The 22,173-nt window shown below is 60.6% G+C and overlaps 1 protein-coding gene across 5 annotated transcripts; it reads right to left on the reverse strand.

The window, feature by feature from the left end:
* Positions 1–355: 355 nt before the first annotated feature.
* On the reverse strand, positions 356–18,140 carry PRODH (proline dehydrogenase 1). Of its 5 annotated transcripts, XM_031676027.2 has the most exons (15): positions 17,720–17,802; positions 15,550–15,640; positions 13,988–14,196; positions 10,368–10,402; positions 9,795–9,944; positions 8,487–8,551; positions 8,175–8,291; positions 7,710–7,789; positions 6,925–7,006; positions 5,862–5,954; positions 5,628–5,774; positions 5,027–5,202; positions 3,905–4,000; positions 759–847; positions 356–683 (listed from the first exon to the last, which is right to left on the reverse strand). In XM_031676027.2, exons 3-15 carry the CDS (start codon positions 14,143–14,145, stop codon positions 496–498), a joined length of 1,476 nt encoding a protein of 491 aa, XP_031531887.1. In that variant the 5' UTR covers positions 14,146–14,196; positions 15,550–15,640; positions 17,720–17,802; the 3' UTR covers positions 356–495. The 5 variants fall into 5 exon arrangements, 4 of the variants coding, with proteins under 4 accessions (XP_031531887.1, XP_072809709.1, XP_072809711.1 ...); XM_072953608.1 differs by lacking the exons at positions 15,550–15,640; positions 17,720–17,802 and adding an exon at positions 17,878–18,140; XM_072953610.1 differs by lacking the exons at positions 15,550–15,640; positions 17,720–17,802 and adding an exon at positions 17,878–18,126 and having other exon boundaries at positions 13,988–14,179.
* Between the last annotated feature and the right edge of the window lie 4,033 nt (positions 18,141–22,173).

Here is a 22,173-nt window from a genome sequence, read left to right on the forward strand (position 1 = left end):
GAACCCCTTCCTCCGTGCCACTGACCGCAGGTGAGGGCTCTGCGGGGAAAAGCATCGCAGGCATGGAGTTGAGGGCTCTCAGCTGCAAACACAGTGGTTTATTGACAGGCCAGTTCCTCCAGCCTGGCCACTGCCCAACGGTGGGGCTCGGCGCGAGTGGGTTGGACCCTGCAGAAGGCGGTTCTCCTGGTCCAAGGTCTGGGGGTGGGCAGAGTCGCAGCCATGCTCACTCACTGAAGGGCAGGTCCTGACAGTTCCCAGTGGCTCTTGCAGGTATGGGGCTCAGCCCACACCTGAGTGCCCACATCCTGGGCAGGGCCAGCGGGGTCTCACCATTCGGGATGTGAAAGGTAAATCCGTGAGAGGTTGGGGTTGGCGGTGTAGCTGTAGTGTTGGTGTCCGCCTGGGGGCCACCCAGACACCCCAGACCCCTGCCCTGAGGGCCCCTGAGTCGCAGCCCAGGTGAGGCAGCATCTGGAGGTGGGGGCTGCGGTGCTAGGCCGGGCGGTGGCAGAGGCTGCCCGTGCGGAGCCTCCGCTTGAGCTCCTGCCACAGCAGCTGCCGCTCCCGCTGGGCGCCCTTCATGACCCCGCTGTTCTCCAGGGCTCGGCGGGACAGGTAGGGCAGCACCTCCATCACGGGACCGTAGGGCACGTACTTGTACACGGGGAAGCCCGCCTGGCCTGCACACGTGGGCGGCAGCAGTGAGTCCCGGCCCCTGCCGCCCCACCCCCACCCCCGAGGGATGCCCGGCTCACCCAGCGGGAAGCTGATCTGGTCGCACATGCCCAGAAGCTGACCAAAGTACACCTGGCGGTCGGCAGGGTGCAGGCCCAGCTCCTCCATCCTGTGAACAGGCAAAGTGGTGGGTGAGCCGCTCCCTCCCTCCCCCCCTGGGTCCCCAGCCTCCATCCCCTGCAGGGGGAAGTGCAGGTGTAGGCTCTGTCCTGCCTAGACCATGCCTCCGCCCTGCTGCTCCTGTCCTTGGCCCTTGGACACCAAGTTCTCTCCCGCCCCAGCCAGCCTCCCCTCCTGTTGCGCTTGCTCCCCAATGGCCCCTTCCCTGCTGCCCACCTTAACGCAGCGAGGGAGGCCCACCCAGTGGCCGGCACTTGGTGTGGCCCCGGGAAGCGCTCAGCCCTCCCCCATCCCTTCCTCGAGCCCCTCAGTTCCACTGCCATGTTGCTAGCCCCCCGACCCCACCTCCAGCCTCTCACTCTCCCCTCGCTGGCTGCTCTGTCCTTAGGGCAGCCACTAGCCGCTGGTGGCCACCAAGCCTTCAGAGCCACCAGTCTGAATCGAGATGGGCTGCAAGCATCAAACACACATGGGTTTTGAAGACTTAGTGTGAAAAAAGGGTGCAGAGTATCTCACTGTTGTTCTGAAAACATGTTTAAGTGGTAATACCATGGATATACTGGAAAATTAAAGTGTATTATTGAAATTAACTTCATCTTTTTTTAACGTGGCTGTTGAAACATTCAGAATTGATGGATACAGCTTGAATTTCTATTAGTGCTGCTCATACATTCCCAGGGTTTGAAATACATATTGACGATTCCCACGTTTCTATCTCTGGCTTCCTGTATGTGCAGATCGGACTCACACATCTGCACTGGCCCCCTGCAGCACCCAAACCCTTCCACCCTCCAAGGGCGTGTTCAGCTCTGGGTCCTCCTCACACCCACCCAGGCTGTAGGCTGGGCCTGTTCGTTCCTGTCCCCGTCCCTGGGGCCCACCGCCCATCTCCTCACTGTCTCAGGGCCCCGACCCAGGCTCCGGGAGCACCGAGCGCGTCTCTCCCTGGACCTCCACACGAGGGTCATCCCACAGACCCTTCCCCTCCTTCCCCCAGAGCCGGGCTCCAGTGTTGCGGCCCCAGTCTCCACCGCACTGCCCTGGTATCCAGCTTCTATGCTTCTGTCCCCCACTAGGACATGAACCCCATGAGAGAAGGGTTGCCACCGAGTAGCTGCCTGGCAGTAGTGAGGACAGTTGTGTAATGTCCTGCAGGGAACGACCATTCCCCACTGCTGCTTCCTCCCCGGCCAGTGTCCACGCCCTCTGCCACGTGACTGCAGCCTCTCCCAGCACTGGGATGTGGCTCTCTCCATCCGGCCTGCCTGTATCTGGGCTGGGCATGACTTCCTTTGGCCAACAGAACAGTAGTGAATGTGACTTTGGCAGAGGCTTGCCCTCTTCAGGGCTTCTGGAAACCTGAGACCGACCTGGAGAAGCTTGCGCTGGCGCCCTGGACACCAGACCTGCAATGCAGTGCCCTTTGCTGCCTCAGCCACAGATGAGTCTACTTAGGCCCAACCAGACCCCAGCTGACCACAGATGCCGATGGACCCCCGGCAAGACTGGCAGAAGCAGCCATGCTGCTGGTTCACGGACCACCCTGTGTTCAGGCCTCTGAATTTTGGGTTGGTTTGTTACTCGGCCAAACTAATACAGGCTGTCTGACTGCGGTCCCTGGTGTGTGGCATCAGGAAGAGGCCCACACTGCTTTCTCCAGGAAGTCCACCCAGGCTGTTCAGGGCTCTGCAGGGGCCGAACCTCCGCCAGGACAGCAGTGTTTGTGGAGCCTGGCACAGGCTGTGGAGGCTATGAGAGACGGAGGGGGAGCGCTCAGCTGGCCCTCAGGACCAGGTAACAGTGTTCAGGGCAGGAGGCCACTGTGGCCAAGACAGAGAGGACAGACATGTTCCCAGTGACAAGATCCAGAAACCAGGAGAAAGGCCGTTTCCTTTGTACCTTCCGAAGCTCCAATGTGCCCCGCCTGAGCGGACTGACCACTGCCTAAAACGTGAGTGGCAACCACAGGCAGCTGTGCTCATGACCGACACCCAAGGCGATGGCTGCTGGGCAGGCGCGGGGGCTCCATGCACAGCCTCTGGTGAAGGACCTGGCGCCAGAGACTGGCCTCATCAAGGTTCCATGTCAGAATTGTGTTTTTAAGCCTAAGTCAAAGCCAGCTTTTCAAATCTGCAACTCAACCCTGTACTTTTCGAAAGACAAAGAAACCGGAACTAATCTTCCCTGAGCACAAAAGGTGTTCCTGGCCATCCCACATCCAGGGACAGGATGGGGCGTCCACGGTGGGACTAGTGCCTGCGGGAGGGGTGCCCAGGGACGGAGGGAAGAAGACAGAACAGTCCACCCAGCTGGGACGCCACTCGGACCCCTCCAGCCCCACCCCACATGGAAGCAGCCTGACCCCAACCCAGCAGGCCTTATCCGGGCAGGAGGGAGCTCAAGTAGGACAAGCAGCGTGCTACCCAGTGGCTCAGGACGACCTGGGTCAGCGCCCCAGGCAGCCCTGCCTGCCCGCTGTGGGCGGGGAAGGCGAGAGCCAGTAAGGACGCTGCTGCCGGCTTCCCGTGGGGCCAAAACCCGCAGGAAGGTGGAGGCTGGGGAGGGGAGCTGGGGCCCCTGGTGTGGTCCGGTTTGGGTTAATGTATGAGATAAAAGAACGTGGTGATAATACTGGAATGTTTAGGAACTGCTTCACCCTGCCTCTCTGTCTGAGACCATATTAAATTCCAAACGTAATTTAAAACGTTAAGAGGAATTGTTTACAAATGAGGTGACAAATCAGAGGCCTCCTAAGGGACTCCAACATTTCACGCTATTTAAATCACCTAATGGATTTTATTTTTTAATTTGAAACTTTATTAAGTCAGGTATTAATGATAAAAACCAAAGAAGTAACTGCAAATAGCCTTTTTGCTACTGCAGCACGATGCCCAGCCAGGCACGGGGGGTTCTGGGGACACTAAAGCCACAGCTCCAGCTCTTTCCACAGATGTCCCCTCAAAACCTACCGCCTGCACATGCTTCCAGGCAGCACTCACCCTAGCCCTGCTGACCATGGGGCACCTGGCGGAGGGGCCGAGCCTACCTGCGCAGCGTGAAGCGCACCGTGTCCTCGTTGTGGGAGGCCACCATCACTGCAGCCCTGGCGTGCTTCAGCTCCTCCAGGACGTAGTTAAGGCACCTGGGGAAGGGGACACATGAGCCGGGCCAGGACAGGGCAGAGGCCACGGGCAGGCCCTGGGCTGTCCCGTGAGCTGGCTCCCACCGTGGGTGCCCATGGCGAGGGGACCTCGGGGAGGACCACCTGCCCCCTCATCTGGGCTGCACGTTCAACAGGACTGAGGCACAGGACCCCGTGCACCCTGAGAGGTCACAGCTTCACTTCCAGGAAGGGGTCTGGAAGGAAATTAAAGGCCTGGGGGACCTCCCTGTCTCAGGGCATGAACAGGGCCACCATCTGGCAGTGAGGACAGTCAGCAGGGTGTGTGAGTTCTGACCCAAAACTCCATTTCCAGCAGCCCTGCCCGGGGGTACAAAAGACAGGGACACCGTATGCTGTGAGTCACCATTGTAACAGGAAGGCATCCCACCAGAAAGCTTGCAGAGCCTGGCACGTAAGTGTGGGCACCCTGCGCTGCCACAGGGGAACACGAGGGTCTGCGCACTGACATGGGAGGGTCCGGGCCGGAAGGTACATGGACAAGTGAGGGCAGAGGGCCAACGCACAGATGCACACAGCACAGACGACAGAGCCCCTGGAAGGAAGCAGGGTGTGGCTGGGGCGCGAGCCCATCGGAAGCACACGCAACCCCAGAAAAAGGAGGCGGTCTGTCCCCGCTGTGGGACCCGATCACCAAGATCAACAAGCAGAAGCAGGTGCAAAAAGTGGGCAGTCCTGGCGTGGAATTAAAAGGCTAATCGGCCTCGTGTGGTGGGTGGCAGGGGTGCTGCTGGGGCACAGCTCTCGTCCTCAGTGCCAACAGGAGCAGACCCGGGCACCTGACAGTCTAGTCGGCTTCAGTAGACTTCCATATTTAACAAAACCCTTAATGCTTTGGGGAAACGTAAAAGCAGAAGAGGCACTGGTTCTGGCCCCAGGGCTGCTCCTGCTTTGACAGGGTCACAGGCCAGCTCGAGCCCCTCGCCTGTTTCCTTGCTCCCCTCCCCAGGAAGCCATAGGCTGCACGGGCCACAGGGGGTGGCACACCTGTGGTACATGGTGTTGGTGGCCTCGTATGTGGGGTTGATGGGGTCCTCGTAGCCAATCTCCAGGGCACGGGCACGTTCCTGGGCCATGTAGGCGCCACGCACAAGCTTGGCCCCAAAACACCAGCCCTCTCGGCGAGCCAGCTCCACGTCCAGGGTGACATTGTCATAGGCTTCCTGCGGGGCCAGGGCTGAAAGTCGAGGACGACCAGGATGGGCTCCTCCACCCTGGGTCCCCGGGGGCCTCCCCAGGGTGTAGTCCCCCGGGGCAGCCAGCCAAGGTTTGTGCTCAAGGGTCCTGCCCTTAAGTGCCCCTGGGCTCCCCGAGGCACACACACAACTCTGGGGAGGGGCCCAGAGCCTTCATCAGATCCTTAGAGGGAACCAAGCTAGAAACAGTGGGAGAAAACCGTCACTGTCACTATCTGGGGCTTGAGGCACGTTACGTGAACTCTCAAAAGTTCTTCCATCTTCCTCCAGCCCCTTCAACACCCTATCTGGGGCCTGAGGCCCGGAGGCGGGGCCAGCTGGCAGCTGTCCTGGGAACCTTTCTCCCCACCGGGCCGGGGCCGCCGGGAGGCGTGGGAGCACGGGCGGCGCACCTTGAGGTAGCACTGGTACGTGTTGAAGATGAGCGGCTTCTCCACGTTGAACCTGCGCTGCATCTCCAGCGTCAGGCGGCTGATGGCCGGCTGGAAGTAGGTCTGCTCAGCATCCACCATCAGCCGCACACCTGCCTCGCTGGCTTTCTGAGGATGCAGGGAGGGAGGGAAGTCTGTCTGGGGCTCGGGTGAAACAGGTGCCCCAACCCCCAGGCCCGTCCCAGAGTCCCCGACCTTGGCCAGGACGTCCATCCTCTGCAGCATCCTTGTCATCTGCAGCTCTTCCTCCTTGGTGAACCGTGACAGCAAGGGCTCCAGCTGTCCCGTCTGAGGGGGCAACGCAGTCAGGCCACAGCAGGGCTGCAGACCTGGGCTCTCGAAGCCAGCGCTCCCTCTGCCCGTGGACACCCTCCCGCCCCCAGGTGCTGGGCCAGGACCAGTGGGCCTCATCCCTGCCCCTCCCCTGCCCTGTCTGTGCATTAAGATCTGGCCGGCCACACAGTGTCCCAGAACCATGCTGCCTGTCAGCACACCCTTCCTCATGGGGCTGCTGCCTTAGGTCAGGCCTGTTCCCAAGGAGTCTACTCCCAGGGACTCCCCAGGGTCCTCAGGATGGGTCCCCTTCTGCTTCCACACAAAGCTCAGGAAGAGACCCTGGACCCACCCAATCACCTGGAAGGCCTCAGCCCCCAGCAGGGAACGGACCTGGAGGAGGAACCGTGGCTGCAGGCAGACGGGGTCAGCCGCAGCACAGACTCTCATGCAACAGGGGCACAGAGGCACCGTCTCCACATGGTGGCCTTCAGGGGCTGGGAGGGTCAGCAGTGGGCTCCCACGCTGCTCACCCCACCTGCCCGTGAACACCACCCAGGGCACTCCCAGCGAGGTCGCAGGCACCAGGACTGGAGTTTATGGAAGGTGGTGTCTGTGGGATGTTTCCCTGGCCCCTCTGCAGCTTCCTCACATCCTGGCTTGGAGTGGTTTCAAATCAGACCACAAACATCTGGCCACCCTCCCAGGGGCAGATGGAGTCTCATTCTCCTCCCCCGAACACAGGCCTGTCCAGCGACTCTCTTTTGACAAACAGGACTGGGCAGAAGCGACAGCACAGGACTTCTGAGGCTAGACTAGAAAAGGTGATGGTGTCTGCCGGGCTGGTGAGGACACTTGTGCTGGGGACCCAGTGCCACTGCAGAAGCCCTGGCCGTGTGAGTGGGGACCCTCCGTGACCACCCTGAGAGAACAGTGAGGTTGGGGGGACTGGACGCACACGGACGGGCGGTGTGGGTGGCAGCACCTGCATGTTAGGGACCACAAGGTGCTTGGAGAGCTCAGTCTTGCTGTCGATGAGGCTGTCCCAGTCCAGCAGGTCCAGGGTGCTGCAGGGAAGGCGTGTCAGGTCACGGGCACCACAGCCTCCCCAAAGGACCCGCGGCCGCGGGTCTGCTGCAGGCCCGGCCCCAGACCAGCCCCTTCCCTAAAGGAGCACCTGCAACCCAGCCCCCACAAAGCCTGCCTCAGTGCTCAGCTTGCAAAGACAGATAAAAGTAAACACTATCTTCTGTTTAAAAAATGGAAACCGAAACACAAACATTCTTTTGTCAGGGCAGCAACAGCAGTAAGAACCCGGGGCACACAGCGAGGCCACCACCGGCCACGCCAGGCTTGGGGAGCAGCCGAACACGGGAGACCAAGAAGGAGGGGACGGCATGTAGCCGCCAGCCCCCAGCCCCTCACGCGGCGGCGTGGGGCTCTCTGGGTTTCAGCCACCCTCCCCCTTCGCCTTCCCCTGCCTGCTGGGTGGGTCCCAGGACGGCTGGGTGTGGCACCCTCACTTCAGAACCCAAATAATCCCATAAGGAGCCCTGCAGTTTGGGGAGCCCTGCCCAGCAGCAGAGCCTCCCTGCAGGACAGCCAGCTCTGTCACCTCCCACTGTGCGTCTCGGGGGGGGGGGGGCGGGGGCGGGGAGGGCGGCAGGTCCCTCAGCACCATCATCCCAAGGCCCACGCCCTGGACAAGGGTGACAAGGATGCAGAGAAGACTCCGGAAATCTCAGTCCCAGCGTGGGGGCCTACTCTTACCCGGACACGCCCAGGGTCTCTGCAGTGAACCAGTTCTCAATCTCTGTCCTGGACGCGATGCCCATCTTCACCACGCTTTCCTTCAGGAGTGAGAAGGTGTCAGTCCAGCCCCATTCACGAACATCTCCTGCCCCCGCCCACTGGTCTGTGATGCTATACTGAGACCAGGCTACAGTTCTGCCTTGGGTTCTGCCCCACAGATGGGTCTATCCCGCACCCCCCACAACGCACCTGCCCACCCCTGCAGCTCCACAAGGCTCTGCCACCTGCAGGGCGGGTCCTCCTCCAACCCTCCCACCCAGGACATCCTCAGCCTCTGCTCAGACCCCCTCCCAGCCGACCCAGCAGCTGTGGGCTGGGCTGCAGGCCCTGAAGCAGCTCTGGGAACCCAGGCCAGCCAGTTCTGTCTGGGCAGGGCTCCCCCTCGCCCGCCCACTCACATCCACCGGGCAAGGGCGGCCCCACCTGCAGCGCAGCCACCTCCAGCTTCGTGTCCACGGCAGCCAGCCCAGCCTTGCCCTGCTCTGCAGCCATTTGGTGGAAGAACCGTCTCCACTTGGCCAGCACATCTGAGAACTGCAGCTGCAGAAGCACATCGCAGGTGCACACCCCGCCCGCTACCCCCAGGACCTCCGTGTAGCCCCTGAGGCCTCCCCATCCCGCCTGTGTGCCCGGCACCCAGTGCCAAGGCACTGACCGGCACATGAGCTTCCCTTCACGCTCACAGCAGCCCAAGTCCTTACAAACTCTCTGCAGGTGGAAGGTGCTCAGAATTACCAGAAACTGGGGTCTCCCCAGTGCACTGAGCTTGATGGCTGAGAAGCCGTCCTCGCTGGCGCCACCTGTGAGAAGCCACAGGAAGAGCTGTCAGGGCTGGGAGTTGTGGGGGGCCAGGAGCCCATGCCCAGAATCTGTGCCGCTCAAGAGTGAGGGCACGCTGCTGCCGTGAGACAGACTGCAGGGCTGGTGGTGGCCGATCTGCCTGTTACTTCCCTACAACACACAGCACTGGGCCACCTTACAGATGGGCCCTGAGTCCACCAGGGAGCTCCAACGATCCAGTCACTAAAACTGAGACGGTGCAGTGGCACCAGCAGATCTGTCCCCCTCCCCAACCAGGCCCACCCCTACAGGGCAGGCCCTCGGCTCCAGGGAGCCACTCGGGTGGCTGCTTAGCAAACTCAGGCCGAGGCACATGGCAACAGGAGGGGAAAGCCTGCCGCAGACCCAGGCCTCGGGGCTGGCTGACCACCTACTGGCAGGGGGATGGTGATCCTGCTTTGCCTGTAAATGCCCTGCACATGGCCGCTCGCCAGGGGGATGGACACGGTGGCCGGGTGTGCATCTGCCACGTGGGTCCAGGCAGTGGGCGAGGGAGCCGGCGAGACCTGCCCACCCTCTCCCAGCCTGTTTCCTCCCCAATGCCGTTGGTATCTGGCTGCCCCGGGGGTTCGTGGGTCACAGAAACGCCAGCAGAGCACAGGCTGGAGGCAGAAGGAACTCAGCCTCCACACCCATGTCTCTCCTCTGGCTTCTGGAAGCCCACAAGGCACATCTCTGCTCTTGTGTGGCCCTCCCATCCGTGTGCCCCCAGGCAGAGCGGGTAGGGAACCAAGAAGATGCCCCTGGCAGCGGCGCTGGGCAGCTGAGGGTCTGCCTGACCGCCCAGGGCGCCCCAGCACTGCTCCTAGGGGGCTGCTTCCAGGCGTCACTCACTCTCATTCCTTTCAGGGGGCAGCAGGAGGGCTGCTGGGGACCTGCTGGGTGACCAGTGAGGAGAGTCCAGCCCCTGCCTGGGACTGGGGGCCACTCAGCCCACTGACGGGTCCACATCTGGGCACCTGGTGCCAGCAAGGGGAAGGCACCCTCCTGGGACAGCCGGGCTTCTCGGGAAGGGTCTGGACTCAGGGCGACCCCAGCCTGACGCTCCTGCGTGTCACCCCAGGTCATCCTCACGACCCTCTGGGCCACCCAGATGGGGATGAAGCCCTGAGCAAACACTCCGGCCGCAGCCTCACATCTGTCCACCAGCACCTCCATGAGGCTGGGCCCAGCGGGGGTCAGCCGGCAGCGAGCAGGGCCCACCTGAAGCCTCGATGCAGCGCAGGAACGTCTCCATGTGGCTGTCACACTTGGCCTCACTGGCGTAGAAGTAGGTGCGGGCGCTGACGACACCGTCCCGGCGGTCTCCAAATGCCCGGTGGGCCTGGAACTGCTTCTCCCTCTTACTGGTGCCTGGAGAGGCGGGCAGGGCCCTGAGCAGGCTCCCAGCTCTGCGCCACGTTCCGGCTCCAACCCCACGCCAGGCACCCAGGCCCTGCCGACCCCGGCCCCCACACTGTGCTGCTCCCCACTCCCCAAATCCACCTGCCTGACACCTGCTGTCCCTTCTTCCTAGCCAACCCCTAGTCATATGGAAACCCTGGCCAGGAAGGCAGAACCCAGACCCACTGAGGATAGAGTCGACTGGGTCCCCGGGAGAGGCTGTGAGGACAGGTCAGCCACTCAGAATGACAGGCGGGGTGCCCGGGGACACAAGGAGGAGCCACAGCATCACCCCCAGCCCCAGGCTTGCAGGTGCCTCTGACACCAGGTCTCCCGAGCCAGGGCTGTGCGGGTAGGAGAGTGTCTATTCCTGAATGGCTGCCCCTCACTCACCACAGCTGTCCCTCTCCACCGCCGAGGTACAAGACCTGCAGGAAGGAAGACGAGGGTGAGGGTCAGGGTCACGCCACGTCCAGCACAAGTGACAAGCGTGTCCCACTGAGGAGGTACAGGGGGAGGAAGCTAGAGGTGGAGCCCTGATCCTGACCAAGGAGCGGAGTGTCACCTGGGCAGGTGAGAGTGACTGACCCCACACCACCACCCCGGCCTCCCGGGTAACCCCCTCTGAGCCTCGCAGACAGGACCCAGCCAACCAGCCAAGCCCTGTGCCCCGAAAAGCCCTGGGTCTCCCTGTGGGTGGAGCCCCCCACAGAGAGTGAGGAGGAGGAAGAACAACAGAGTCAGGAAGTGGGTGGGTCCTTGAAGCTGGCATTCCTTCCCATGAGGAAAGGGTGGGGCCACGTGCCAGTCAGGGCCAAGGAGGATGACAAGGACTAGGGAGATAGGGAAGCCACCAGCGGAAACGACCCCGGAGTCGAGGAGAGGGGAGCGAGGCCGCGCTCTGCCCTCCCCACCACCCTGCCCGCCTCTCAGGGTTGTTTTCAAACCAGCAACCAAAACTTTTCCTTTAAAATGCAAGCTCTTCCTTGGCCATCACACCTGAATAACCCCGAGTCCTCTTGCGGACAGGACATTGAGGCCACCCTGGGAGTGGGCACCTGTAAGAGCAGACCGAGGTCCCCCCACTGTGGCCCCCGGGTGGAGGCATGACCTGGCACCACCATCTGCACTCAGGCAGGGGCCTCATCCCAAGGTGGTGTCTGTCGGGGACTCAGGACTACTCCATCATCACACAGCCCACAACCTGTGGGTATCTGCCTTCTAGGAGAGGACACCATTATCCAGGGGCTCCCAAGGGCCTGCGGCCAGGTGACAGTCCCAGTCAGCATTTCCACCGCTGGCCCATCTACCCTCCGAGCCCCAGCCATCCTCCAAAAGCACAGAGGAGCCAGTTGGCCACACAGCCACACGGTCAGTCTCCGAGCAGATGACACTCATCAGGAACGGGGCTGCACTCTGGACGAGGCCAGGCGAGGAGTGGGTCACAGGGAGACAAAGATGGCAGTTACCAGACTGGGGGGGGGGGTGTCGCATCACCACGGAGAGAAGGAGCATGCTCTGTGCGCGCATACACGTGCACACACACGTGCACACACACTCACAGACACACGCACAACCCAGGATGTGGAGAAGGGAACAGAGCAAGAGAGGACAGCAGGAGTGACCCATGGGCTTGCAGAAGTGGCAGGAAGACCCCAGCCATCCCCTCGGCCACCCCCAAGCTCACCTCTGCATCAGGTGACTTGTTGGCTGGGTGCCTTTTAGAAAAAAGCAGAAAGTGAGGGGAAACCACGCTGGCTGCCCTCACAAGAGCTCTCCCTGGTCAAATGTAGGAGGAGACAAGCCCCCCAGGCCCTGGCTCCAGGCAGCACCCAAGACACTACACAAGCCGGTCCCGAGGGAGCTGCCGCTGCCCTGGGAACCAAGGCCGGGCCCCGCCTCCAGCCAGCCCTGGGACTGCACGGCCATACAGACACACCTGCCGTCCACACTGTCCCTGGCAGTCCTCATCACAGCCGGTCATCAAGAGGAGCCCCAGCCCCACAGCTCTCAGCCTGCAGGGGCCACCTTGGGGGGCTTCTCTCCTAGACTTAGGGCCTGGGCCTCTGCCTTCTGACAAGTGTTCCAGGAAAACACCATCCCACTCCCTCCTGCTCCCTACCCTGGGGAAGCCCTCCTGGGCCCCCTCCTCCCAGGGCCACCAGGCCTCCTCACGTCCTCAGGATGCCCGCTGGGCCTCCTGCACATTCAGGTGCCTCAATCTTTTCCATGCCTCTTACAGTGGGTGCCTGGGGCAGGCCCCCCACCACCTGCACTCTCCCTCCCCCACCCCACTCCTGCGGGCTGTGTGGCCTCTGCATCATTCCCTAGAGCAGGGCCTAGGGGCCTGTGAGAAATCTGTTCCCCACACAGGGGTCCTGATGGAGAACACACAGAGAGCTGGGCAGGCCCCTCGATGGCGTGGATGTTTAACCAGCGCCTTTGAGCCTGGTTGTGCCCCTTCGGCCAGACCCCCACCAAATACACAGGGCTGTCTGGCAGCAGACCTTCCTCGACACCTGTCACTGGCATTGGGTGGCGGCCACCGTCTTAGGACAGGAAGGGACTGCTACTCACGCCCCAAAGCCACCAAGCAGGGCTCTTGCAGCACAAGGGGCACCAACAGCAGGGGAGCCCAGGGTCACAGGCTGCACTGCCCAGAGCGGGGAGAGGCCGCCCACCTCTCAAAGCTCCCCTTCGGGGCAGGGAGGAAGCCAAGACGATTGCCCTGGGAGAGAGGTCTCTTCATACCAGAGAGAGATAACCCCATTGTGAAACCACCAGCCTTCACCCAGACCCAGTGGGGACACAGCCCACTAGTTATTCAAAAGGCAGCCTCAGTGAGGAGTGCAGGCCCAGCCCACAACCCCACCAGGAACACAGGGGTGCCAAGCTGGAGAACCCCGCCTTCACGACAGCGAATCGCAAGGCAGGGGCTCGGCCCCCCGGCCCAATCCACCAGCAGCTCAGCTGGCTAGGACATTCCGTTCCCAAGCCAGAAGCCTCATGTGACGCCTTTCCCTCCTCTCCCTCCCTTCCCCTCCTCTCCCAGGCCACAGCAAACACCAGAGCTTGAGACAGGGCAGGTCAGGACTCAGGGGCCCAGAGGCAAGCGAAGGCCAGCCTGGAGGGGTGCAGGCATCAGCCCAGAACCAGGCGTTCTGCACAGAAAGGGCTGGTCCTGCCTGGATCTCCCATGAGGCTGCTATTCCGGGAAGCAGAGGGTGACCTGGTCCTCAAATGTGGTCCTATGGCCCATCTAGGAGCGTGGGTCAGGGAGGTGCCCATCTGTCCCCATACTCACTGTCCAAAGAATGGGCCTTGCAGCTAGTCAGTGACTGGGACTGGCCTGCCACACCCCTCCTGGCAGCACACTCCTTTCTCTTTGGAGAAAGGCGCCAGGCCTGGCAGACTCCACATCCACCAGGCAGAGCCAGTCTGCTGATTGTGCCTGCTGGTTAGGAAATCGTCTCAGGGACCAGGCACAGGTAGGGCAGTGGGACCCATCCAGGGGGACAGGAATCCCCGAAGAGAAGCTTCGCAGAGCAAGAGGCTAGAGAACCTCTGACACCAGAGTGGGCAGATGTATTTTGCAAACTGCTGGGTAGCACCTATGCTCAGCCTTGGGGGCCGTATGGCACCTGCCATGGCCACTTCACTCTGCCCCTGTGTGGCTAAAGCAATTTGAATACCATATAATTTTCACATGTCACAGAACATTATTCTTGCTTCATCTCAACCATTTAAAAATACAGCAATGATTCTTCGTTTGCAGACTGTACAAAACCAGGTGGATCAGACTGGGGACCATAGTTTGCCGACCCCTATCCTCGCCCCCCTTCCAGCCTCGTGCACACAAGGCCTTCAGTGAAAGCCCAGAGCTGTCATCCTCAAGGGGCAAAAACACAACCCCAGGCAGACCCCAGAAGGCGGCCGGCAGTCAGGCAGACCCAGCTCTCCCAGCCAGGCCTCGGCCCAGCTCCGGTGTGGCAGGACTGCCAGGCAGGCCTTACTCCATCTCCTTGCGCTCAGCCTCCTCGGGGGTGAGGTCCTCCTCCACGCTGTAGTCCAGGATGGAGCCCACGCCGAAGGCCCTGTTGTGCTGGATCAGGGGCCGGATGGACTCCTGGTCCTCGCCGGCCACGAACTGCCCATAGAAGGTCATCTTCATCAGTCTGTCAAACAACCTTTGCCCCAGAAGTCTCCTGGTGAGATGCAGCAGCTTAAAGGCAAAGGGAAGTGACTGTCCTGGGCCACCCGGCACCCCCGGTCTCCAGCAGGACACCCCTGCTTCCCCACACATCACAAAGCCTTGACACTCTCCCCAGGCCCAAATTCTGCTCATGGCCTTGATTTTGTGGTGACACAACCCAAAGCTGCTTGCTTCTCCACTCACAGTAACTGCCCATCACACACTTCTCAAGCAGGGTAGCTGGTCCAAGCACTGCCCTTGCCTCTCTACCCTGCACACTTATGGGTGACCCCGGCAGCACACAGCGGTCTCCCGACCACCGCTTGGTGGATAAAGAAGTGAATGGAGGTCTCTCTGAGAACAGCAGTGGGCGTGTTCATAACATTCTCTGTATCCACACCTCTGCGGGTTACTTGTGGAAGAGGAGGTTTTGGTGTGACTTTGTAGAAGGTGAGCACCCAGATTTTTCAATGTTTTATTCTAAGCCCTAAAACAGTACCTGGCAAGGGCCAGCCCTCCTGTGGTTGTTGAACAGATGAACACATGCAAACTCAGAATGAGTGTGAGTCTGCTGGAGGAAGGCTAGGCTAATAGGGAGCCAGGTGACCGTCCATAACATCTGAGATGAGTGCTCACCTGGGACCAGCGGGGACTCAGCACAGTCACCCAGAGCCACTGCAGACCAGCAGCTCAGCAGACATGCCTCTGAGGAAGACAGCCGCCCTCAACCCCTCAGCTTTCTCCTCCAATCACATTTCACCAAACCCCAAACTTCTGCATCATTCATTCAAGTATTCCAAGCAGCTTCCTCCTGCCCGGCACAATTGTAGGCTAAACAAAACAGACGAGGAGCTCACATCCTAGTTGCAGGGAGACCCAGAAGGAGGGAAGTGCAAGGTACCTACACAGAGTGATTTGGAATGGGGAGTGAGAGGGTGCCGGCCAGGGCAGGGGCAGGAGGCGCTGGCTATCTTAGATCCAGGGCAGGGGGCTTGCCAGGAAAGGAGGTGACATGGAGCTCCCGCACTGGGGACTGCCAAGGCAGGAAGGAATGAGGACAAGGAGGCCCCTGGGGCCAGGGGATGACCACTGGGAGGACAAACCCACCACCTGTCTGGGAATTCCTGCATGTCCACTACCCCACCTCCAGCTCCAAGACAGGAAAAGCCTAAGGTTTCTCAAACCCTATGGATAGCACAAGTCCACTTTTTGGGGGGAATATTTCTTGGGATTAGGGTTTCAGGAAACAATCTCGTCTAAGCAAAAGCATGAGTGAGTCACACACTTTCATCCTGGTACCAGTCCCAAACAGCCTACCTCCACCCAAATGTAGACACACTTAACTACGGCTGGGGCTCAGACAGAGACGCTTAGGAGTCACACCTGCAGAAGCCTCGAGGGGGAAGTCTCCCAGGCCACCGCGTCTGCCTCGCTGCAGCCTCTCTGCAGGGCCTGACTTTATTGAATCTCATTACTTTAAAAAAAGAAGATTAGAAATGGAAAGTGAAAGTTCCAACCAGGACATGGGCAGGCCTCCTCCACCTCAGAGGAGACCCGGCCAGAGCAGCCCCGCAGGAGGAAAAGCCGAGCCCTGGACATATCAAAGCTCACCCCAGAGGCAGGCAGGGCAGAATCTGGGACCTGAACACCATCATTCAGCTCTGGAAAACCCCTGACATCATATATGCTAGCTCTGAGGACTGTCAGAAACACACCTTGTGTAGAAGTGGGCCAACTGTCTGCTCTTGTTCTGGCAAACTGTCCCACCAAGGGTAAATAATTTAGGCTGTGCGGGCCACACAGTCTCTGCCATAACTACCCAACTAGCATGAAAGGCACCCCAGCCAATGCTCATTGAAGGGACAGAAACAAGGCTGATGCTGGGATACGGTCCAGGGGTCGCAAGCTGGTGACCTCCTGCTCCCCAAGGGGAGGCAGGGCTCAGAAGGAACAACCAACAGTGAAGACCACCCAGGTACCCAGAGCCAGCCACTCAACCTCTCATCCTGGCAAAGGGGAGGCCAGCCTGTCAAGGGGACGACAGATGCACATGGGGCAGGTCTGGTGGTTCTAAGCCAACTCCAAAGCAAAGTGGCCCCTTTAAAACCACCCTGGCGTCAGGTGTGCCCCAGGGTGATGAGGATAGCCCCTCCTCTTCCCTAGGTAGGAGCACCCTTTGTGGACTTAGAAACTTGCAACAGTAACACTCAGTCATTTTCACCGTGAAAGGCTCAAACAGGCCACATGCTGAGCAAGGACGGTAAAGCTGGTTCTCTCCTCCCTGCCCTTCCTCCCATGAGGGGCCTTGTCGGTCCCATCCTCTCTCTCACACTCTCCTGCGATGGCTCACACCCAAGCACAGAGAAGACCTGGATTTTCTAAACTCTTCTCAAAAAGGCCTGCCTTCTGGCAAGTGCAGGCCCCCCGCTGTGTCCTGAGCCAATGCCGCAGCTCACACTGGGCTCCTGCAGGCTGTCACTCCCGGGGGCAGGAGCTGCACAGACCTGCACTGGCTCCGCAGGAGGAATTTTTGCTGCAGGCCAGAGCACGTGGAAGAACCAGGTTCTGGTGAGCAGCCCACAACTCTGCAGCATGGCCTCTGCCCCATTTCCTGCAGCAACAGGCGCCAAGGCCACTGTCTCCAGTGGGACCACCAGCAACGACAACAGTGGAACAGGTGCCGCGGAGGGCACACAGAGCACCTCACACAGTTACTGGGCTACTTAAGGATGTCCCCAGGACACAGGCAGAACAGGAGGAGAGCCCGGGAGAAGCCTTCCTGCTCCTCCAGGCACCCACAGTACAGTCCCAGCATAATGACACTTCCCCCAGGCAGGCACTCGAGAGACAGTGGAGCTGACATGGCGCCCCCAACCTGTCACCCACAGTACTCCAGAGCCCACGGCTCTGCTGGCTTCTCTGCTGGTTTTGAACCGTGCCCGTCAGAGCCACGCAACTCTAACTTAGTGGGCCTCTGCCCTCACCTTCCACCCACAGTGGCCTCACTTCACCTATGCCCAAGGTGTGGCTTGCGCTCCTCCTAGGGCCAGACACCCCAGCCTCTCCCTGGGGCCAAGGGAGGCAGCACAGTACCCTGAGCAGTCTCATCTGAGAAATCAACACCACCTGCATGAAAGCCGTCCAGACCCTTGGCAGCAACTGGACCCGCTTTTAAACTGTTTCCAGGATCACCTTAACTGGCAGTGGCTAAGACACTTCTGCTTTTTACTTGCCCAGAGCCCTCACACTTTTCAAAGTTACTGTGTTAAAGTTGCAAAAGTTGGATATTTGAGCAGCTTCCCATTTTCCCTCAACACTGTCTGTTCAGAGAGGTCATGTCTGGGGAGCCCCTGGGTCACAGATTCCAAGAACTCTGGGGACCCAGGCTATGAGCCATTGAATACTGCCAGGCTTCCCTTTGGGCAACAAGGGTGACACTCAGTTTTAAACTTCAGGTAAAACTATGTATTACTGCAAGTAGTATACAGCTTAGAAATTAAACTGGTCTTCGTCTTTGGTTGCTAGTAACTGACATGTAGTAAAGTTCACGGACCCGAAAGGGAGTGCAGGAAACCCCTCCCTCCCGGCTACAGGCGCTGCTCCAGAGCTCCACTTTGCACTTGGAAACTTCATAACGACTCCCAGCACCCGCAGAAGACCCCGCGGGGCCCTGGCCGCGCGCCCCTCTGCGTCCCTGCAGCCCCCGCGCACCTGCTCGTGGCGCGCCAGCAGCGCGGGCGAGGCGCAAAGGCGAAGCACCAGCAGGCTGCGCGCCAGCTCCCAACTGTACCGGCTCCGGTACGCCTCCTGTGTGTTGCCGAAGTCCACGGCGGGCACTGGCGACCGCACGGCCTCGGCAGCCCCGCGTCCCGGGCCCGCAGCCGGCAGCTCGCTGGTCGCCTGCGCCGTGGACTGCGTGGCGCGGCGAGAGACTCCGGAGCGCAGGACGTAGAGGATGCGTTTCAGATACATGGCCGGGGGCGCGCGCCGGCCGGGGCCGCTTAAGTACATGCCGCCGGCCCCGCCCCGCCGGCCCGCGACCCACCCCCGGCCACGCCTTCTCCCCTGGAGGCCCCGCCCCGCCCCCTGCCCCGCCCGCGCTCGTCCGCCCCCAGTGCTTCGGGCCTCGCCCTCTTCCCCGAAGGCCCCGCCCCATACCCGCTCACCCCTCCCCCGAGCCACACCCTCTCCTACGGAGGCTCCGCCCCGCGCGCTCCCGAAAGGTGCGCGTCCCCCAGCAGGCCCCGCCCACCGAGCCTCGCCACGTGCACCTAAACCCCACTTCTCGGCTGGGGCCCGCACCCCCGAGGAGACCCTGCCTCCTTGGCTGACCACGCTAGCTCTTCCTGCTCCGCTGGAGTCCCATCCTCCCCTCCACCCCTTCTCCCCACTCGGCTCGGTGTCCTGGGGCCTTGCCTGCAAGCCGGGGTGTGATTTCCCAGGTCCTCAAGCTGGCCAGGGGGGTTCAGAGCCAGCCGTCAGCCCCATCGCACACCTGCACACCTGGGCGCCTCCCTGGTTGAGCTGAAGGAACTCAGCTGAGGCCTGGCCTGCGGAGACTCCAGGAAGGCCCAAGGCATTGCCGTTTGTCCTCTCGTGTAAAGGGGCTTTAAGAAGCCCTCCGTCCTCTCCCGGGCCTAAGGCTCCACAGTGGGCAGGAGTCTCCTTAGCGGCTTGCCAACTGCATTTTCTCCCGTCTTTCCGGTCCCACCGCCCACCCAGTGAGCAAGCGCAGACCACCAGTCTCCCCTTGCAAGCCCTGAAGCCCCAATGGTTCCAACACCTTGTTTCTCCCCTACAGGCCCCACCCTCAGTACTGCCCTTCCGGCTGACAGCAAAGCCCCTTCACTCCTAAGGCCTTTAGGGCCTTCCCACCTCGGTCCCTCTGCCTGGGGATTCCCTTCCTTCCAATGTCAGGCTCCGCCTGCTCTCCCAGCCCCAGATACCATCTCCTGAGGGGGAACCGGCTACACTGCCCACCCTAGCGCCCCCCTCCCCATCACTCCCTCTCCTGCTTCTTCTCAGGATGCTTCTGCACCCCCACGGGTGCTGGGTCTGACTGCGGGTGGCAGCCTCACTTCCCACCTTGCCCGCCTGTTTCACTTGGCTCACTGGGTTCCCCATGTATCTTGGTGCGCTGGACGCCCTGACCTGTTCAGCACTGGAGACTGAGTAACTGTGGGGCCTCCTGTGCACTGCATGCCAGGCTTCTACCTGCAAGATGCCTGTAGCTCCCTTCCCTCAGCCCTGCTAATGTCCCCAAGGGACACAATCGCCACCTTCTACACTGCGGGAGGCTTTTTGACAATGCCACGGGTTTCCCGCCCACCTCCTCCCACTGCAGTTGAAGAGAAAAAGGGAGAGACCTGGGGCAGGTGAGCCAAGGACCAGGGGCAGGAACTTGGGGAGGGTCCCTCCAGCAGCTCAGAAACTTAGGTCACCAAGAGTAGATCAGCCTTGGTCACTGGCCGTGGCCACCAGACTCCCCCATTTTCCTTTCACAGATGAACTTCCCCCTCCCACAAGCCCTCAGGGACTCACGGCTGCCATCTGGACAAGGCTGCAGGGCTCAGCCTCGCTCACACACACCTTCCATCTCACCCTGCTGGTCAACCTGCTGAGCCCTCCCCTGCACTCCAGGCCATCCGCAAGTGCTCTCAGGCACCTGCCCCCCACCCCACCCCTGTGCGTTAGCCCCTTGTCTCGTCCCTCTCAGGGTCAGCTTGGTGGGTGCATCCCCAGCTGGGTGGTGACCTTGGAGCCGTGTCCCGGCCATCTGCTGTGTCCCTCTCCAACTGCATCCTGATGTGTCTTTACTGAATGAAGGAAAGAAGGGGCAGTGGAATGTGGGAAGTTTCACGCCAGGCTCTAGGCTGGTGACTGGTTGAAGACTCATCCTCCAGGTCCTGCCCTGAGCCCCGAGTCTCCGGGGATCACACCCACCCCTCGCCCAGCACCCTGGCTCCTGCTTTCCATGGAGACACCCCTTTGATGCCATGTCTCTCCTCTGCCAGGCACACCAACCTGGCCTGGACAGCACTCCCCCAAGAGCATCTGCACCCAGTTACCAGGACTGGACCCAGGTCCCCAGTCCTCAGCACCTGCCCAGGCAAATGTGTCAGGACAAAGTGCCGCTGAGCAGTTCTGCGGGCACTTGGTGGAGCACACACGGTCGGTGTGGTGTCGGTATGCGCTCCCTGCCGACATTCACATTCGGGGCTGGAGGAGGTGGGAGGAGCTGCCTCTAAGCCCGCCTCTCCCCACCAGGAGCTGGTGCTGTGCTCTGCTCATCTTCAGATAATCTTGTTGATCTTATCCGCCCCTGCCAGCGACCTCCCTCTACCACTCTCTGTTAGGGGCCAGGCTGGGTGTACTGCGGCACCACCAGCTGGGCCTCCGCTCCTGCACTGATAATGGAGGAGGCTGATGACCATCCGCATCACACACGTTCTTGGCAAAATGACTGCGCACGTGAAATGCCAAGTCAACCCGTGGGCCGAACTTCCCATGCACCTCTCCTCTAACGACCTATTCCTGCTCTGACTCAGGGACTGAGGGGGTGGAGTCTAAGCCAAAATACAGCTGCAGGGTCCAGGCAAATCTCCCAGACAAGGCAGCACAGTCACGTGGGGGTCAGTGCATCCTGGCCACACAGGACAGTCCCCAGGAGCCTGTTCAGCCCTGCCTCATGCGTGGGAGGTCACGCTGGCTTCCTCACCTCACATCAGAGCTGGACTCCTGTCCTGTCCTCCTGAGAGATCTGAGAGGGTCGGATCTCAGGGGAATTGTGGCAGTCACCTGATGGCCACCCCCTGACGAGGGCCAGTCAGCAAGGCCTGGGGCTCCAAAGAGGAAGCACCAGCCCAGCCATCTCAGGACACTTACCGACCCCTTGTGCCACAGTTGTGTGACACAGCTCTTCCCCAAGAGCCTCCCTTTGAATTCCTCCTGCGCCCCATCTCCTACAGGTGCCCAGGGAAGCGTCTGTTTCCACTTCATCCTTAAATGTGGCATTGGAACTCTGTCACAGTCGTGATTTTCCCCCCATTTCCTGAAATATTTGCCCGAACCATGGCTCTGCATCGGAACTCATTCTGATTTAGCACAGTTTACTGCTTTCTCTGTACACATTTTTACTGATAAATTTGCTGTCTGCACGCAGAGGAATTCATTCACATTTGTTTAATTTTAGGCTTGTCTTCCTGTTGCCGACCTGCACCAAACACAGGCCGATATTGACTCCCCCGGAGTGCAGACTCCCTCATCAGCACAGTATCTCCTCATCACTCCCTGCTGGCCGCCACAGATTCTGCCCCAGCTCTGTTTACCTCTCTGGTTTTAGTTATTTTTTCAGAGCTAGTCAAATATGATTGCATTTTCTGACAATGTGATGGTCTGCTGGATCCCGGACCACACTACTGTGCCTACGTGAATGCCGTCCCCTCACCGGCCACTTTGCGTGCTGACTTCCACTACATGTGAGGAAAGGCATTCAGAAATCCCCCCAGATTCTTTCCCCGTAAAATCAGGTGTCCTCTATGCGCTGACGAGCGTGGCACAAACTTCCCCACGGGAGCTATAATGCTGCCCCATTTTGTGCGGGAAAATTGAGGCTCAGAGGGGAGGAAGCTCCTGCACAAGGGCCCAAGGCAGGATTTGAAGCCAGGGGCAGTGTCCCCAGAGCCTTTTTCACCTTTTCCAGTTATCAGGCATGTGCAAGGTCCATGGAACACCTGACCCATCGGGGATGCACCCGGCTGGCACCGGGCTGGGGGCCTGGGGGCCAGGGAGGCAGGAGTGTGGGAGCCTTGACGGGGTGCCAAGCCGGAGGGACCTGCAGCCCTGGCGGCAGAAGGGAGGGCGTGGCAGCAGATCAAGGCAGGGTAAGCGTGGAGTCTGAGGTCAGTGAGGTGGAATCCTGCATGTGAAGAGGGCAGTTGGTGCAGGGCTGAAGACACCTTTAACGGGAAGGAGCTGGCGTGTGACCTGGGAAGGCTGGAGTAACAT

Source organism: Vicugna pacos, chromosome 32, assembly GCF_048564905.1.
Source record: "Vicugna pacos chromosome 32, VicPac4, whole genome shotgun sequence".
In the NCBI taxonomy this organism is placed as follows: domain Eukaryota; kingdom Metazoa; phylum Chordata; class Mammalia; order Artiodactyla; family Camelidae; genus Vicugna; species Vicugna pacos.